The sequence below is a fragment of the Petaurus breviceps genome, unplaced genomic scaffold (genome assembly GCF_028583685.1).
Source record: "Petaurus breviceps papuanus isolate PSGF00001 unplaced genomic scaffold, PetGlider_PUasm1.0 227, whole genome shotgun sequence".
In the NCBI taxonomy this organism is placed as follows: domain Eukaryota; kingdom Metazoa; phylum Chordata; class Mammalia; order Diprotodontia; family Petauridae; genus Petaurus; species Petaurus breviceps.
The window spans coordinates 3,246,232-3,266,728 of record NW_027185896.1 but is presented as its reverse complement, the minus strand read 5'-3'; the positions used below and the strand labels follow the sequence as shown (position 1 = coordinate 3,266,728).

Sequence of the window (20,497 nt, the reverse complement as noted above, 5' to 3'; positions counted from 1 at the left end):
AAAGAATAATTGTAATCTACCTCAAGTTCTTAAAACATAGTCACCAACCTGGCCATAAAATAATTTACTGTTAGTGAAAAAACATAATTTATGTTGACTTTTCTTTTAGGGAACATAATATCTTAAGGGGACTGATTTGTTCCCCTATGCAAATAATCATCTTTCTGATGTGATAGTTGAGACAGGTAATGAGGTCTAAGAAGCTAGGAGATGTGTGGAGGGAAAGAATCCTAAAGTGTGTGGAATTCATTTTAATATTTTCTATGATTAAATGAAGCATCTCCTTCCTTTCTTTCCTCTCACTCTTCATAGGGCCAGTGGAGGGACACTTCAGGCACCGCAACTGGTCTGGCTTCTTCCGCCCCCCCCCCCCCCCCCCCCAGTAAGTTGTCACAGTCCAGGATCTTTATGCATTTGTTCGTTCCTTTGGAGATTCTTCGGACCCACGACTTTAATCTTTGTTGCTTCTCAGAGAGAAGGCATCACAATAACCTCTCCTCTCCTCTCCAATGTTCCTGTTTGGAGAGATCTTGTCCTCACCTCCGAAAAGTCTGATTTATTGTGTTCTGTCTTTTCTTTTCTCTGCTCCTCGTTCTTCCTGCATTTCCCTCACTCTTCCTAGATTCAATACTTTGAGTGAACTAGAACCATTTTCATTTCATAGCCCCTCCAGTCCCCTCTTACTCCCCACCACTTGCAACACTGATTTGACTTCCGCCTCCCCTTTCAGTCCAGAGAAATGAAATTCCTTGAAGGTCTAGCCTGCTGAGTAAATGAGGCTTGTTTGACTGGGATGGAGGCAGGGGGGAGTTTTTGCACTGTCCTACTCTGATCCGATAGCTTTAGAGACCCGCACCATGCGAGGGAGATTTGGCTGGCTTCCTCCCCTTTATTGGTTGAGACGCACACGACTATTTACTGTAGGCGCAGAGCTGCTCCGTTGGTGCTAAGTGGAAAGCGAGGCAGCTGGAGAATGGGGGGTGGGGGGGAAGAGGAGGGGAGGGAGTGGAGGGGTGGGGAGGGGCAGCCCAATATGTGTAGCCTAGAGTAGGTGAGGGAGGAGGAAGAGGAGGAGAAGGAGGAGGGGATGGAGATGGGAGCCTAAAACCGACTCCAGCGTGGTCCTGTTGTCAGATCTGTGTTTTCTTCTTTTCAATCTGCTCGGATTGGGGAGACGTGTCTGGGTTCTCAAGCAGCCAGTGCGCAGGCGCAGGCCAGTCGGCGCCCCAGAGAAATGCTCTTGAACGTAGGAAGGAAGGGGATCACCCTGTCTCCCTGCTTCCCTCTCCCTGGCTCCTTTCCTCTGTCCTCTTCCTCCTCCTCTTTCTCTCCCCGCTTCTTCCTCGTCCTCGCTCCTCCCGCTGTCCATTTCTCAGTCCTCGCCCTTTTTGCCTCCCTGACACTCAGACTTTAGCCTTGCCACCGTTAGCGCGCAGCCCGCTGCCCGGAATGTTCCCGGACGCGCTCCTCTTCCTCCGCAAGGATAGGATAGGAGAGGAGAGGAGAGGATAGGGGGCAGGCTAGGCTAGCTCCGCCTAAGCTACCCCATCTCTCGCCTCTGCATGACTTTTTTTCCGTCTGGCTTTGCTCGATTCCGGCTCTTTGGATGGTGTTGGGGATCACCGGGAGCGTATTATCCTTTGAGTCCCTGGGAGACAAGGGGTGACTCTGTAGCCCTGGTGCTTGGCTTTTGGAGAGGAGGCGGCGGCGGCTTTGGCAGCGGCTCCTAGCTCGGAGGCGCCTTCGGAGCCCCTCTATGAGCTGGAGAGGAGCGGGGGAGGAGGGGCCCTCGAAGCATCTCTTCCCTGGGGTTTATGCATGGCACTGACATGGAGGAAGCACCGTTTCGGAAAGTCAAAACGAAGAGGAGGAAGTGTCCACCCTGCGGCTGCGCCCCCCCGGGGGGCTCCCCACTGCTTCTGGAGGCCATCGCGTGCGAGGACGAGTTCGACTGCAAGGAGCTCGAGTCCCTTTTCCGGAATTACAACCTGAAACTGGAGCAGACCTCAACGCTCAAGGCGCTGGCAGTGCTCATCGTCCTGACGGGTACCCTGGCCCTGGGGGAGCTCATGTCCGGCCCCAACCTGACCATCTCCAAGGGCTCGCACCCCGTGCATTGCATCATCTTCCTCTCCCTCTTCATCGTTACCAATGTCAAGTACCTACAGGTCACCCAGCTCCAGCAAATCGTCAAACTCATACTGCTCTTCAGTTTCACCTTCGCCTTCCTCTGTTGCCCTTTTTCGCTGGGGGCCTACGGCATCGAGCCTCCCACCTCCCCAGAGCAGGGAATGTGGCAACTCATGCTGGTCACCTTCGTCTCCTACTCCCTGCTGCCTGTGCGGAGCCTACTAGCCATCATCTTTGGGATAGTGGTGTCCGTCTCCCACCTCATCGTCACTGCCACTTCAGTGACTGCCAAAAGACACCGACTCTGGAGGACGGTGAGTCCACCGGTCCCCAAGTTCCCCCGACCCCTGCTTTCCACCTTTCTTCCCCACTTCTTCCCTCTCCCTTATCTCTCCAATCACCTCGAGGGAATAGACTCCCTAGGTCCTACTCCAGGGTAGAGAGAATGGTGCCTGCTTAGGGGAAAGGGGATAGGGTAATGTGTGTGTGTGTGTGTGTGTGTAGACTCAGGACAAGGGACTCGTGCGCGCGTGTGTACACACATCCAGGGGAGGCGGTAAAGAACAGTGACTATGTGTGTAAGTGTGTAGGTGTGTTCCTAGAGGCTTCCCACCAGCTCTAGAGCGGTCGCGTGTCTGCCCGCGCGGCAGCTTTAGGATGTGTATACCTATGTGCGCCTACCCTTTGCAGCTGGATCTCCGTCCCGCTGCTGCGCGTCTGCGTCGAAGGCTTCTTTAGAGAGACCGCAGGCCACTCAAAGGCTTGGGGAGGAGGTTGGGTACCTGGCTCCGGCAGCGAGAGAGACAGGGACCGAGTCAGGGGCCATCGGAGTTTAGCCAAGACGCCCACAAAGCCCACTGACACTACTTTGTCCTGAGAGGTCAGAGGAGCAAGGACTGGCGAGTTTTAGCTAACCTCCCAGATGGGAAATATACGGGAAGAACGGGCTAGGTGAGGTCATGAGAGCTGGAGGGAGGAGGGGGCTCCCTGAAGGCATCTGGAGGGATTGGAGATCTAGCAAAACTATGAAAACCTGGTCCAGGGATGGCAGGATTTGAGTTTTAGACTTGGAAGGAACCTTAGAGGTCATTTAGTGCAAAACCTTCCTTTTTTAAAAACACATCAGGAAACTGAGGCCTCAAGGGGCAAAGTGAATTTCCGGGAATTGTCCTTGCCCTTTTCCTCCTGTCCCGGTATTTCTTTCTTCTAGCTCAGTTGAGCTTACTCCAGCATCCTTCTGGCTTCACGCAGTTTAGAGCCTGCAACTTAGCACGGCTTCCAACTTTCCACCTGCCCAAGAATGCTAGAAATGTTTCCTTAGCTCTGCAGCATCCCGGGGACCGGGCCCAGCTAGGCTGTAGCAGCTGCTGCTGCTGCCTCCACGGACTGGGCTGCTGGGGCAGCCTCCACCACAAGCTCCTTTTCCCTTAACCCCAGGAGCTGCTATTTATAGCTCTTTGGGACTTTCTCCTGTGCCTGGAGCAAGGAAGGTTCTGTGTGTGTGTGTGTGGGGGGTTGGGGGGGAGGGTGTGTGTGAGGTGGGGTGTGTGTCTGTGGGGGTGTGTGTGTGTGTGTGTGTCTTGCTGTCTGTCTCTGGGCCTGTCTCTGAAGAGCGTGTATACCTGTTTGCCTGTCTACCACCAGACGCCAAATCTGTTAGGATTTGCGTTACACCCTTCCCAACTCCCTCCCTGAGCCGCCGCTTCGATTTGTGTTGGGCATGCTCCGCACTTGGGAGAAATCAGGGGCTTTTAAAAGGGGCTGCGCGGAGACTAGGTTTGGGAATGGAAAAGATCTTAATCTTTTCCGGACAAATGTGATGCTCTAGGAGGAAATCTCTCTGCAAAGTACGAAAAGACTAAATTAAGAGTAATCAAGGGCCGGGAGATGGATTTCGCGGGTTATTGGCGTTGCTTTTCCCGGCTGGCTTACTTGAGCGTTTCCAAACGAGTGGGTCGCAGTCACCCAGGCGAGCACTAGCCAAGTGGCTGAGGCTGGGCACTAGTTCAGACATAAGGCATATTGCACACACTCGCATGCAGGCTTGAGCTAGACACATCCACTACAATTAACCTGGGCATCACTGCTGCAGAGACTTGCCTAGTAAGGATTATTCATGGTCATACAGCCCTGAGCTGGGGCCGAAATACGGCTTTCTAGTGGGGGCAGGGAGGAAAAGGAAGGGATAATCTGGGCTTTATAATGCACCCTAATAAGCCAACGGTCTATTTTTAAGTGCCGGGTTAGCATTTGCCTTTTAAAACACCAGGGACACCATATGTGTAAAATGAAAAGCTTTTTCCCCCTCTAAGAAAGAAAACGTCTTTTTAAATTCAGCTTTCCTTTTGCAGCATCAGAGATTCCTAAAGAAGTAAGGGCGAGGACTAACAAATTTATCTCCAGCGTGAGAAGACAAACATTCCCTAAATGGCATGCCGAAGACCTTTGGTATCTTTGGTACTGGTGAAAACAACCAAAAGCTATATAGGTGGTAAAGCAGCCTGGTGTAATGTGGAAAAATCATTGAACAAGAAACCAAAAGGCCTGAGTTTTACTCCCAGCTGTGCTGATGACTAGCTTCTTGACTGACCACTTAACCTCTTTGCAACCCAGTGACTCGACCAGAATATCTCCCAGGTTCCTTCCTTCTTTGGAATTCTGTTTTTACTGCTAAAGCGAATCTCTTCTTGTTCATTTACAGTCACATAGTCCTACCTATCAGATCTGTGGCTATTAATTGACTCCAGTTTTAAAGCCTTCTAAACCATCTGATAGTTATCTCCACTTATGCTTCCCCCCCTCATAATTTTTTTTAATTCAATGAGAGAAAATGGCCTACTTACATATAGATGACAAGCTTGATCTTGATAGTGTATTTCTCAAGAGAAAGATGTTTCCAACTGAGGCAGAAACCTAATGAACTCTATTTCCGAAGTTGAAAAGAAATTCAGTTTACTTATCAATGTAAGGGTTAAATATTTGTGAGAGTTAAAGTGAACATTTGCATGTCTATAGTGTCCCCCTAAGGCAAAACTCTATGTTGAGGGAGCTCTTTGAATAAATGGATACTGCTTTACTATGTTGTTTTGGGTGGTAGATAAAGGCAGGATACTTTCAGTGCAATTTTTATTTATTTTTGTCAAATTCAACGCATTATTAATATGACTTGTTTATTAGGTCTTAAAACTGTCTTTCAATAGGCTTTGTGTAGAAAACATCACAATGAAAGTTTCTACCACTACTGGATAGCTTTGATTTAAAAAAAAAAACTGCTTTGTCAGATTTTCATTTATTCGTTTCCTTGATCTTTGGGGTCCCAAAGGGTTAGGGGGAGAGATGATATTCAATGTAATTATTCTTAATTAGCTATGTAAACCTTGGATACTTGAGATGAGAGATAGTCCATTAGTATGACAGAATATGATGATTAAGATGTAAAATTAGCACAACTGCAAATAAGTGCTCCCTCTTGCTGTTCTGTGCCCCTGTCCTATTTCTTTGTGTAATTTAAACATTTGGAGGCATTAACTGGTTCTTGATTGTTCCCAGAATAAAGGAGTATTTTTTAGGGAATCATCTTTATGGAGAGAGAGGAGTTGCTGGGATTCAAAGACCTTCATAGGAACTAGGGCCATCTGACTTACACACTTAGGCCTGTCTCCTCCTAATCTAATCCTCTGTGAAATTTAGCAATGTGTATATATACACATACATATAGATATGCATGCATATATACATTCTTAACTGTTATGTTTATATAATTTTTAGTACTTGTGTACATATGCACATATATAGTTATAGAGAGAGAAAGGGAGAGAGACAGAGAGAGAGAGAGCATACATATATACACGGTAGAGTGAAAAATAGAGATTAAATAGAGAAACCATGTTATAAGAGGAAAAGTCAGTGGTTTTGGGGTTAAAAACTTAACTTTGAATCTGTCTCTGACATATCTAAGTAGAATGATCTCACACAAGTCACTTTATTCTTTGGGACCTTCTGGCCCTACCCTGCCCTATCCACTGCCAGCTAAAAATTTGGAGCCTATGACAGTGCTCATATACCATTGAAATAGAAGTGAGCAGTTCATTCATCTCGTTTTTACAAAGTAAAGAAACTGAGGCTTAGAAAATGGAATTTTTGAAAGTCACTCACAGCTCAAACCAGAACATTATACTGGGTCTCCTAGTCTCAGTTCAGTGTTCTTTGCATCATATTATCATGCTGTCTCCAGTAGAGGTAACATTTCTTTGGACCCTCGGATTTGGTGTTTTGCAGATTCTGGGTACTTTCTTTTCTGAGAATGAGGAGATTGGCTTCTCGGAGCTACTCCCACCAATTGCATGTGGCATGAGCTTAAATCCAGAGAATACAATGTTAGTGTGGCTTTCATCCTCCCACATGGCATGGTCAAGCAACATCCTCAGATAGTCTTTTCAGCTTTTCAGGACTGCTCTGTTTTACACCATATTTGCTAAAGCTCTGCTCTCAAATACAGGGGAATATATATATCCCTTGTATCAAAGATGCCTGTGGTGTAGAAGGTATTATATTTGTGGGATTTTCCATCTCACTTAGCTCCAACCCCATCCAGAAACTTGGAGAAATCTCTCCATTGATCAGTCTACTAACATGGACAACTAAGTGGATAGAACAGTGAATATGGAGTCAATAATGCCTAGATTCAAGTCCAGCCTCAGATGCTTCCTAGTTGTGTAACCCTGAGAAAGTCACTTAATCTCTACATCAGGTTCCTCAACTAAAATGGATATAATAATAGCACTCAATGCATAGGATGGTTATGAGGATCATATTACACACTATTTACACATAATAGGCACTTAAAAAAAAAACAAAAAACTTATTCTCATCTCCCCAGGCACAGTAGTTACATTAAAAGAAAAGTCTTTTGTTTTCAATGTAATGCCCTATCTGACAAGTGAATCATAGTCTCACAAGGAATATTCCTTTTTTTGCTACTTAAAGTCCTTGCATAATGCATCTTCCAGAAAAGATCTTGCCCCTGGGGATCTGCTCTTTTGCCTCTAGGAGGTGGCTTTAAGGTCTGAAGAGCCAGCAGATGTAGTCTATTGTTCCCTGGTGTATTTCTCTGCCAGCTCTGTTGTACTGCATGTGTTGCCCGAGCTGGTAACTCCAGGCAACCCCCATGTTCTCTCTGCAATCCTTCTTGTCCGCTGGGTGACTTACAGGTAGTATTCTTTTGGTGCTAGTGGTAGGAGTAAGAAGTGGGGGTCTTTAAGGTTTCCTTTCCTTATGGGGCAGAGGCTTATCTTTCTTCATTAAACCAGTCTCTAGGAGGACTGATAACTCTTGCATCATGGCCTAGGGAAAAGAATAGTGAATTTGAAGTCAGAAAATTTAGGTTTGAATCCTGACTCTATTACTTATTAATTCTGTGATCCTAGGGAGTCAATTCATCCATCCATCTCTTTATCTATAAAATTAAAGAATTGGCTTATAGGTTCTGCTTTGCTACCACAAATTCTACCATTTTCCTTCTGTATAGTTAGCAAGACTCATCAAGCATATTTCCTTTGGAGTATCGCTCCAAGGACTCATTTCTGTATTTGGTTGAATGAGGTTTGGAGCATTGGCTCTATTGGTCAAATGAGGTGATCGATGAGGTAGCTGCCCTTGCTATTATTCTCTGAGGTCCTTTCCAGTTCTAAATCCTATGAATTTATGATCTTATCCCAACTCTTAGATCCTTCTTACATCTAGGAGTAAAGTTGGAGAGCCTTGCTAGCCATTTGTTCCCTACCCCCATTAGTTCAGAGACTGGTAAGAAATTCTAATTCTTCCTTGATTTACTTCCTTGAAACATTTAGGTAGAATTATTCAATATTTCAATTATTCAATATTTATCATCTATACTGACTTCCCCATAGGTGTAGTAGCAGTTGTTAACATATAGTTTATCTACAACTCTTCCAAGCCAATGAGAAAAGGAAACTTGAACTCTGCTCAGATTGAAATTATTACCTAGGTAGGTTTTCTAGTTTAGAAAGACTATGTCTCCTGCATGGAACATCCATTTAGTTGCCTCTTAAGAAAGCACACTCTAGAAAGATGTTTTCTAAACATTGCGTAACTTGTGATTGGAGAAACACAATTACAAATCATTACATGCCTTAGCAGAAAAAATAAATATTCTTTCTGTAGATGGTACAGTTCTTTAACTAGGGTGAGGTAAGGGGGGGAGGGGCTTAATGCTTTCCCATGGATAAAATCCATGGCACCTTCTGCCTCTCTCTTGCCTTACCATTGTCTCTGTCACTTCCATTCTTTCTCGCCCCCCAACTTTCTGGCATTGTAAGTCTCCTTTGGGTTTCCTGGTCAATATTATCTGACTGATAACACTGTCGTCTGTACTGATTGTCCTCTGTACATCTGCTTGATCCCATAACAGAATTGCCTTATGAATGTATTGCTAATTATGGCTTTGAGACAGAATAAATAATATGTCTCATACAGAATTATTTTTCAAATACACACAAACAATATGTGATTAGCAAAATTCAGATTCACTTAAAAGCAGGACTGAATTCCTGATACTGTTTTTACCATCATGTATTTTTCTCCGTCACTAGATACCAATGCTATAAATACTGTTATGTGGGATCCTTGAAAATTTTCAGTGTTAAACATGGAGACTTTATACTTTCAAAGGTTTGGAAGTACTGACTTAGATGATGCTCAGAAATCAAGATTTTCCATTATATGGGCAAAGGACATGAACAGGCAATTTTCAGATAAAGTAATCAAATCCATCAATAGGCATATGAAAAAATACACTAAATCACTGTTTATTAGAGAAATGCAAATTAAAACAATTCTGAGGTCCCACCCCATACATATAAAATTGACTAATATGACAGAAAAAGGAAATGACAAGTGTTGGAGGGAATGTGAGGAAACTGAGATACCAATGCACTATTGGTAGAGTTGTGAACTGATCCAACCATTCTGTAGAGTAATTTGGAACTATGCCCAAAGGGCTGTAAAACAATACATACCTTTTGACCTAGCAATACCACTGCTAGATCTGTGTTCCAAAGCAATAAAACATAAAGGAGACCCATATGTACAAAAATAGGTATAGCAGCTCTTTTTAGTGGTGGCAAAGAATTGGAAATTGAGGGATTCCCATCAATAGGGGAATGACTGACTAAGTTGTGATATATGATTTTGATGGAACACTGTTGTGCTGTAAGAAATGATGAGCAGGCTGCTCTCAGAAAAACCTGGAAAGACTTATATGAACTGATTCAGAGTGAGAAGAATCAGGAGTATAGTGTACACAGTAACAGCAATACTGTATGATGATCAACTATGAATAACTTAGCTATTCTCGGCAATACAATGACCCAAGACAATTCCTGAGGTCTTCTGATGAAAAATGCTATCCAGCTCTGGAGAAAGAACTGATGGAGTCAATGCAGATTGAAGCATACTTTTTTTTTTAAAGTTTCCTAAATTTTTTTTTTGGGGGGGGGTCTGTGTTTTCTTTTACAATATGACTAACATGGAAATGTATTTTGCATCATTGCACATGTATAACTTCTATCATATTACTTGTCTTCTCAATGAGGGGGAAGGAGAGAGGGAGAGAATTCAGAACTCAAAATTTTAAGAAACAAATGTTAAGAATTGTCTTTACATGTAATTGGGGGAAAAATAAAATGTCAAATTAAAAATAAAAGCTTTTCCATCAGAAGTAACTAAAGAAAATCAAATTAAAACAACTTTTAGACACAATCACACACCCATCAAATTGCAAACCAATGTGGAGAAACAGGTAGGATTAAAAATTTGTAGAATTTATGATGATCATACCCAATTTAAGTTAGAAAATAATTATACATTTTGACCCAACAACTCCATTGTTAACATTATGTCCTGAAACTGTAATCAGAAACAAATAATTCAAAAAGAAGTTATTTAGTGAAGGAGGCTCATAGTAGCTTTATTTCAAAATTTCAGGAGGAAAAAATTGGAAGCCACCTAAATGTCTAACGATAATGAAATGGTTAAATAAATTATGTTACACTGATGTAATGGAATACTATAATGTAATTAATACTGCATGCAAGTAAGGCAAGAATGAGGAATATAAAGAACTCTTAAGAGGTCTTTTTGAAATAATGCAGCAAAATAAAAGAACAGAACCTCACTAATATCATATAAAATGAAAATGAAAGAGAATGAATGAACAAAGCATTGGAAGTATGAAGGAAATGCTTGGAATTGTTTTATGATACTTTAGACCTTTAAATCAATAATTTAATATATAAACAATTATGAAAATATATTTAATTGGTTCCATTGATGTTCACTGTTCAATTTATAGTGTCATTTAAAATATTTTCAGAGTGGAACAGGTCATTGTGACATTACTATTGGGATAGTATTTAATGCCTAGATCTTTGGGCAATGAGTAATAATTATATTTTACTTCCTATCTACTTAGATAAAAGATATTTTAGTGGAAATGATAAAATCTGTCCATATTGTGGTATAAACATAAGGTCCATTTTAGCCTACCACTTACCTCTAATATATGTAGCAGAATCTTTCAAAGAGAACAACTCAACAGGAGATAGTGCAGTGTTTAGTAGTCATTTAGGAGTATGTTTCAAGGTCAATCTAGAGGACAATTTGGAGGGTTTCTTAATTGATATGCCAGGAATGGGATTTCTAAGGTATTCTAACCCACTGGAAAACATTTCAGTTTAAACCATTATTTATAGGATCTATAGATAGCAAAACTTCTTGGAAACCTAGGAATAATACAGTCACTTTCTATATTGGTGAAATTGGAAAGGATTCTTCATGAGGGACCTATATTGGAATACTAACCCAGCCATGATTTACTGAAATCTGAATTGGTGTCATGGAAAGGGTCTAAAAAATATCTCCTGAATTTTTTGGTATAGAGCAGAAATACCTCATTCTTTGACATCCTGTTGGTGGTAACTGATTCCAGGGATGAGATGCCTTGTATGATATATTCTAAGGTAGCTTCAGAGTCCTCAGACTGAGCAAAATCTTCAAGAGTTCCCTGGTTACCTTTATGCTTTAGTCTGCCTCCAGGGACAATTCTAATGATGAATGTGATTTATGAACTGGTAGGGAACCTTTCTCTTCTCCTTTTTGACCTATACATTGAAGACTGGGCCAAGACTGGTTATGTCCTGGGAGTTGGAGTGGAGAGAGGCCAATTGTTCTGCAATATTTACAACTGATCTTCAACATTTGCATGTTTAACTTTTGCTACTTCAAGCATTCAGGTGATTTTATTAATAACCTCATTTTCATTTCTGCATTGCCAACTACACATATTCGTGTTGGCAACCATGCACATATGCAACTATGTGCAATAGAGAAAAAAATGAGAGGCCAAATGCATGCATGTTTGTAGAGTGCCTTGTATCCTACTAACCAACCTCAAGGTTAAATGTCAACTTGCCTCTGCTATGCTCCCATACTGAGACCCTGAAAGATCTCAAGCAGCACACAAAGCTTATAGCACTGATGGATTATTTCAAGCTGCTGCATCCTTCCTGATCTCCAATGCCAAGCAAAACAATCCCACTGTGTTTTCAGTGTTTCCTGCTGTGAAAGCCCATCTTTCTTATTAGCACCAGTGTTTTGTCCACAGTGTATGCTCCATGGCCAGAAATCATAGAATATAATGATTCCCCCAAAAATCGAGCTTACAGGTGACCCCCAGTTTGATGATAGGATGAATGTTGAGTATAAATAAACAGCAGCATATTACCAAAATAATTTGCACATGAAATGTGTTATAAAAGACTTGAAGTAACCCGTGTGGTTAAGTTGAGGAATAACACATGAACCCCTTGACGTTCTGGCATTCACAACTTGTCAAAAGAGCCAGAAGAAGGTCTCTAGCACATTGGAGCTCGTGGGAAAATTGCCATCTGAACTGGTGGGAAGAAAATTTAGATCCCATGAGATCTTTCCAACTTTTTTTGAAATTTATTAATCTATCATAAGACTTCCATTTTCTGCATTGATATGAACTGATCAAGTGCTCAGAACCAATGTATTTCAAAATTACTTCAAAGTCTAGGAGATAGTCATGTTTAAATGAGACTACTTGATAAATTTTTGTAGATACAGTTATCAGTCACCTCATTCACTTTATAAGGTAAAAATGGATCTCATGGAATGATTTATTCATATAGCACTTTATAAACCTTTGAGTACTTTGCATAAACTGTCTCATTTGATCCTTATCACAGTTCTGTGGGTGGGTTATGGTAGAAAGAGCATTGTATTTGGTATCAGAGGACATGAATTCAAATTCTGCCTCTAGTTATATCTGCCTGTGTGATCTGTGACAAGTTACTTCTCTGGACCCCAGTTTCCTTAATTGTAAAATGAAGCGATGAGATGGCCTCTGATGTCCTCTTTAGTGCTAGATGTATGAACCAATGACTTGGATTCACATCCACATTCTACTAGCTAGGGGACCTTTGGTAAATTATTTCCTCTCTCTGGTCCACAGGTTCCTCATCTGTAAAATGAACAGAATTACACTAGAAGATCTTTAAGATTTGCTCTGTAGCTAAATCTTTTTTTTTTAAGTCTTGTTGATGCTTTGAATTTACATTATAAACATTTATAGATTACCTATGGCTAGTTGCTTGAGATATTATTATCCTAAATTTATAGGTAAGGAAATTGAAGCTCAAAAGTTAGGTGATTTGTCCATGGTCACATAGACAGTAACTATCAAGGGAAAGGTTTGACCTTAGGTCGCTCCTTTCTGCTCAATCACACAGTCTTTCATAGCTCCATTATTTCTCAATTCTCACATTAAGTGATTAGTGGTCATAAGTCACAGAGGCAGGTAAAAACTGAAGAGTTTTGTCAGCACTCCATCTCTCTGTCTACTTATAAGTGGCAGCTTGAAAAAGCATATTTGTCAGCCTTGACTACATTCTAAATCAGATCTAATTGGATAATGATTATGGGTGACAGATTTAGTAAAGAAATTGTGTGTGTCTTATGGTCAGTTCAGTGGGACTGATTTCACAGGAAATGTTTTAAAAGTAACACATCTCTTACTCTTTACCTTCTACTATTAACATATCTATCTGGCTGGCGGACTTAGTTGAATTTTAGAATTTCTGTATCATTGTGCACAGGTAGATAGGAAATTATATACTTTCCTGTTGGCTCCCACTCTTCTCAATTTTTCAAAGAGAGTGGTATTTAAAATACTTTCAAGTGTCCACCATCTCAGGCAGAATTTCTCATATTACAACATGTTTTGGATGTTACAGCTTTCCCAAGGTGTCCTTTGACATTTCTACAATGAATTAGGTTCTGATCCCTGGAGGCTTTGGATTAGATTATGAGATTCTTGAAGGTAAATACATTAGGACATACCTTTTTTTTTCTTTAAATAAGTTTAAATTTATTGTCTCCTAACATTACTTAAAATATCAAATTCTTAGCTTTCTTATTTTAAAGTTTAGATGTGTTTTCTTTTGATGTTGAATCTGGGAAACATATTTTTGTGATGACAGTACGGAGGAGGTATGCAGTTGGTTGCCTATCTGTGTCAATGAACTACATTCCATTATGCTGAGTTCTCCTCTATAAATAGTAAAAGTCAGATAGCCATTGGCGATATACAGAATTCATAATTATAGGAAGGATATTTAAAAAAAAATTCCAGCTAAGTACTTGTTTTAAAAAGGAGAATTCTGCTGAGGCAAAGACAATTTGAACTAGCAGTCAAAATGTGACCATGCAAGAACATTTGACAAAATAAAAGCCAATTGCTTATTTGGGTAATGGTAGTGAACCTGAAACTCACTCTGAAAAGAAAGTATGAAAGAACACTAGATTTGGTGTCTGAGGACCTAACCTGGAATTCCATCTATGCTGTTTATTCTGAAACCTAAAGCCTAAAGGCAGTTAAACCTGAGGTTCAAACTCCTCTAATTGCAGGCTAAACCATCATCCCTGGACTTCCATGGAGTATCTGTAAGGATACTTCACCAGAATGCTGTGTTTTCGGGTACATGACTGAGATACTTAGCTAAAGGGTGTATCATCTATGGGGGCACTGATAGTAGCAAAAATACAATAGGTAGATAGATTTTCTATAGGTAAATGGTGGAGAGAGGGAGAAAATTCCATATAGACAGAATTATTTTGACACCATGCCATATCTTAAGTTTCCACAAATAGGAAAATCCTTTAACCTTTTGGGATTTTAGTTTGCTCACCTTAAAATAAAAGAGAAGGACTTGAACTCTAATTCTAGTTCTTACTGGAGACACAAAGACAAACAAACATTAACCTTGCCCTCAGGGAGTTTACATTCTAAGGGAAATAGGATGTATACATTGATGAGAAAATACCAGATACCTAGAGGAGAAAGCAGTAACAACTATGATGATCAGGAAAGTCTTTGGAGAAAGTGGTACCTGAGATGAACCTTCAGCAAAGCTAAGGATTCTAAGAAGTAGAGGTAAAGGATGGGAGAGGTGGGTACAGTGTTTTCTAGGCATGGGAAACCAAGTAGGCAGAGGCATAGAGATGGGATACTGAGACAGGGAACACTAAATATGTTGGTTTGGCCGGAATGTAGAATGTGAGATATGGCTATGATTGAGGGGGAGGCAAATGAAGTATTATCTGGGAAAGCCAGTTGGAGTGAAATTGTGAAAGGCTTGAAATGCAAAGTTGAAGAATTGGTACTTTATACTTGGTAATATTAACAACTGAAGATGTGTGATCGGAGGACTGATAGAGCAAGGCCTAAAGTTTAGGAAGATTATTTTGTCAGCTTGGTTGAGGATGGATTTGAAGGAGAAGGACCTGTAAACAAGATGAGTCCTAAAGAAGGCATTGTAAAAGTTCTGTCAAGACCTCTCAGACAGGGGCCTTGTCTTGTACCTGGGTAGCACATGGGGCTCACATTTCAGAAAGACCTGAGTCTAAATATGACCTCAGAAACTTACTAACTGAGTAACTTTGGGCAAATCCTCTAACTTCTGTTTGCCTCAATTTGTTCATGTTTAAAATGGACATGATAATAGTGCTACCTCATCCCTTCCTCCCCTTGCCACAGCTACTTTGAGTTAATTCCTTTCTCTGAAAGTGGACCCTTTGAACTAAGGACCCTTGGGATTCTACTAGCCATATAACTTCCATTGTGTGCATCAATTCTATATCTACATGGAGAACAGCAGACCAAAATTCCTGATAGACCAGTGATGCTATTTTATGTTTATATACATACAAAAAGACTTTTACAGCATTCTTATACTGACAAAACATGATTCTTCCAACATTCTCCCTCCCAGTGGTCTTTTTTTCTTTTCATATCAGTATCCTCTCTCTTGTTGCTATAACATATCATTTATCTTTTAAAAATCTCCTCCTCCTTTTTCTTCTTTCTCCTCTTCCTCTTCCTCCTCTTCTTCCTCCTCCTCATTCTTCTCCATTTACTTCTCCTTTACCTCCTTCTCCTCTTCTTTTTCCTTCTTCTAGTCTCATTTTTCTCCTCATCTTTCTCTCATCCTTCTTCTGTTTCCTTCTCCTTATTTTTCTTCATTGCAAACTTTCAATGAATGTCCAATGATTGAACCAATCACATTTCAGAAACCATTATAGGTACCATGATTGACATGTGGGTAGTCCATTTAGTGTAAAGAGAACATTCTATGGACAACTCATTTCCCAAGTCTCCTAAAAGGTCAAATAAGGCCAGATTTTGAAAATAGAATGAGAAATTATAGCAACAAAAGTGAGGGTATGGATATGAAAAAAAGACCACTGGGAGGGAGAAAAATCACATTTTCTCAGTAGAAGGATTTTGTAAAACTCTCTGTGTATCTGTATAAAGATATAATAGCATCTCTGGTACACTTAGAATTTTGGTCAACTTATCTCCCCATGGATATAGAATTGATGCACACAGTGGAAGTTACATGGCTAGAAGGATAGCATAGGCTCCTTAAATCAAAGGGTGGACTTTCAGAGCCAGGAATGGACTCAAAGTAGCTGTGGCAAGGGGAGGGAGGGATGAGGAAAGAATCCAGAAAGAGATCCTTCTAGGAAATAGGAAGCACAGGAAGAGAATATTAAAAAACAAAGAAGAAGAAGAAGAAGCCATATTTTGAGTTTGGGCTCCTGATCTCTTTTACGTGACTTATAGCTGTGCTATGCTTTTGGAGTACCATGTTGAAAAGTAAACTCAAGCTTCCCAGCCACAAGAAAGTTTGTACTGTTATCCATCTGTGCTAGCCAGGAACCATAATGTTAAATATTAAATGATTTTCTAAGGAACTTGTTATGTTTATTCTGTTCAGTATTCAAACTTCCCTCTGACTTGAGAAGGAATAGAATTTTTCAGGTTTATAGGTGAGTACCAAATATAGAAAAGTGAATTTATTATCTCTCCATCACCATACATATTAAATACAAATTTAGAGAGAATTTCTCACTCTTGATTTTAAGATTTTATTATACAACCATATTCTTTGTTCACAGTATAAGAGAGGGCTTAAACCTTCTTGATAGCTACAAAATTTAAATAATTTATTACTGATATATAGGAGGACTTGATATAAGCAGCACCATAGCTAAGAATTCTGGGGTTTCTTGGAAACAGTGAGTGAAGACTAAAGGGTTTAGTTACATTTATGTTAGGAGAGATTGATGTCCCAGTTCCTGTGACATAATTGACTCCCAATCTCCCCACTTTGTAGGAGATGATAGTGGAGGAAAACAGGTCCTAGGAGAAGAGTGGAACCTTTTAAAGTAGTGTAACAAAAATTGGGGCAGACGGAAGACTGTCAGGGAACAAAATTTCTGCTCTCCTACAAGGTTTCCAGGACAGAATCCTACTTTCTACACTCTAGTTATGACTCTGGATAAAAGTAATAGGGCAATTATACCACTTGCTTGCTTTATATAGCTTCAGTTGAATATTGAATCATAGAGCATTTTCATCCTTTCAAAATGAAAATTACTCATGAGTGTTTCCATGAAGACAAAACAAAAACAATATAGGTACCATTATATACTTCCACACTAATCAGTATGAGAACATTTTGTTTAAAGAACAGTTATCCTCAATGTAAAGTATTATTTTTGTAAATTTTTTTTAACTTTTTAGGGTTTTCTTCTGTCTCTTTCAAATATTGATAAACCAGAAAAACAATCTTCTAACTTAATATTTATATAATTGACTATAATTGAGATTGCAAACATGCTTTAGTGAGGGTGTGTCTTTCTGTGGTTTTATCCTTGAAACATTAAGAACTGTTGGGCTGAGTTTAGAAAGGATTGCTTGTCCACTTAAAATTATTAGCAGAATAAAAAATAGAATCCAGGGTGCTCACACATTTTATTTTGCTTAAATCCTAGTTGCTTTAGGATAAATTCATCTGGCAAAATCCACTCAAATTTTGGAAGAGCTAAATGGAAGCTATTACAGGGGTGTACCATATTGAAAAACGCATCTTTCTTAGAATGTTCATTGCTGCCCTGTCATTTGATTGTACTGAAACTTAGGGAATCAATTTCAAAAAAGGTAGATTTAGGAGTTCCTAGGCAGTGTTTACCTGTAATGTATGAACTATTATATTCCCTCATTACTCTGTAGCATTTGTAGTTACTTTGATATAATATTGAAAAAAATATGTTTCTGAAAGAGTGTTTTGAAGACATACTGAAGTTCCCATTTGTTACTATTGACTTTTTTTGAATGTTCGAGTTTTACTGATCTTAGGAAATTCTTTTCAATTCAATAAGCATTTATGAGGTAGACACTATTTTCAAGGCACCATATTCTAAGTGCTTGGGATGCAAAGTTGAAATCAGACTTACTCTATACTCTTAGGAAACTTAGAACATAACCATAAGAGAACAATAGCATTGGTAATAATAATGGCTAGCATTTCTAAATGTTAAATAGCTCACTAATATTTATAGCTCGCATTAACTAAGTGGCCCAGTGGGTAGAACATTGGATCTAGGGTCAGGAAGATCTGACACCAAATCCAGTCACAAAACACTTACTAAATTGCATGGACTTAGGGCAAGTTTGACTCAATTTCTTCATATGTAATTTAAGAATAATCATACCACATTCCAGGCTTGTAGTAAAGATCAAATAAGAAAATATTTACAAATGCTTTGCAAGCCTTAAAGCTCTCTAATACGTAGCTAGTTATCATTATTAACATTTATGTAGCACTTTAAGATTTGAAGAGTACCTTACATTTAATGGAGAAGGGGTTAAGATATATGGGACTATCAAAAAGAACTCTCCCTTGCTTTTCCCCCACAGAGTACCCCATGCTCTAAAAAAAAGAGTCCTTATCTTTTCTGTGTGTCATGGACCCCTTTGTAACCTGGTAAAATCCATGAAGCCCTTCTCAGAATGTTTTTAAATTCTTAAAATGAAATACATAAGATCACAAAGGAAACTAATTATTATGAAATACAATTATCACCATTAACAAAAATGAGCTCACATAGCCCAGGTTAAGAATCTTTGAAAATTACTCTACCCTTGTCATAGCCAAAATTAACCTTTTCTCAGTGCTAATGTTTCAATCACAAATTATGAGGAAACAAACAGCACATAGCAGACCCTTAATGGATGTTGACTTGACTGAAACTAAATCATATTAATTCAATCCAAGCAGAAATATCAGTGTTTTTAAAAAGGAGGCTTGTTAACACAAATCAACCACTAGTTTGTGGAATTTCAAACAGTATAACCAAATCAGTATTTAGGAACCAAGTTTAGGCTATGCTTGGGGTCAGGGAAATAATCATAAGTAGGTCAACTGTGTTTAAGAGGCTATGTCTGATTGTTCCCTCAACTAAGTCTGCTTTTCCCAGTTTTCCTCCCTTTGGCTTCTGAACCTACTGATTCTCCAAAAGTTTCTAAATATTTTTCTCAGTAGTTTCCATGGCAGTAGACTAGGGCCACAGGTGGTATGAGGGGATGGAGTAAGATGGCAGTAGCTTTTTGTATGAAGGTACCACTTGCAAGTGAGCAGTGGATATTTTAAGTAAAGTTCTATGAAAATAAAATGAAATTTTGCCTTATAGGAACAAATCCACTCTGACTGTGCCTATCCACTAATCTTGATGAAATTTTCCTTTTAGAAGTGGATTATTAAAAAGATCCTTGAACCCTTCCCCCCCCCAGAATGAAAGAGAATAAAGGATAACTTATATAATTTAAGTTCTATTTCTAGTTATGGATTTTAATTTTTTTCTTATCAAAACTCTTTTAAAAAAAAAAAAAGGAGACAAAGTGTTGATCTGGTTGCCATCATTCTTATGGACATGCCAGACACTATGTGAATGACCCAAGCAGGCAAGAAATAGAAGAGAGAACCAAGAAGCCAATCTTGATTAAGCAATGAATATTGAACATGGTCCTTGAATCCTTAAGGGTGAGCTCTAGCAGTCTTAAATGAACAGAGATGGAACTATTAGTGAGATTTCTGAACTGGTCATTCTGGCATAGCAGAAAGAGACTTGGATTTGTAGTTGAAAGACATCATTTGAAGTACAACTCTTGTGCTTTCTACCTGTATGACCTGGGGAAATTTATTTTACAGCTCTGGAGCTCAATGCTATGAGTTTGGACTAAACAAGTTATAATGACATGTCTGTCTCTAAATCCTATGATCTGAAGTCCTTGAAGCCATCAGAACTTTTATGTTACTTATACATGCTAATTCTAACTTAGTAGGTCCTCAGTATTTAGTCAGTTGACAAGCATTTATTAAATGCTTCATATCTTCTAAGCACTGTTTTAAGCATCTTGTTGAAATTTGAATTTGAGTAGAGTCTTGAGGGATGCCAGGAGATAGAGGCAAAGAGGGAGAGACTTCTATATGGGGAGCGGGTAATTAAGAGACATGGTGTTAGGAGATACTGTGTCATGTGCTTACAATAGCAAGAAGATCCTATAGATGGGAGAGAAGAGTATTATAAGACTGGAAAGGGAGGAAGTGACCATATTGTAAAGGGCATTAAATGTCCAACATAACATTTTATATTGGATCATAGATGTAATAGTGAGCCAATGGAATTTATTTAGTAGGGGTATGACAAGGTTAAATCTGCATTTTAGAAATGGCACCTTGGTGGCTGTGTAGAATATGGACCAGAGTGGGGAGAGGCTTGAGGTAGGAAGATCAATCAGAAGGCTATTGTAGTAGTTCAGGAGGAAGTTTGATGAAGGTGTGCAATAGGATGTCAACTATCAGTGAAATGAAGGCAAACCATGTAAGAGATATTATGAAGGTCAAAATGGAAAGACTTA

General features: G+C 39.8%; 1 protein-coding gene across 1 annotated transcript in view; it reads left to right on the top strand.

Annotated features, from left to right (window-relative positions):
- The first annotated feature begins 1,135 nt into the window (after window positions 1-1,135).
- The window catches only part of ADCY1 (adenylate cyclase 1), a 363,162-nt gene continuing 343,800 nt past the window's right edge, over window positions 1,136-20,497 (top strand). Inside the window, exon 1 of the mRNA XM_069095456.1 lies at window positions 1,136-2,444. Coding sequence (XP_068951557.1) covers window positions 1,815-2,444 — 630 coding nt within the window. The 5' untranslated portion in view covers window positions 1,136-1,814. The remainder of the gene's footprint in view (window positions 2,445-20,497) is intronic.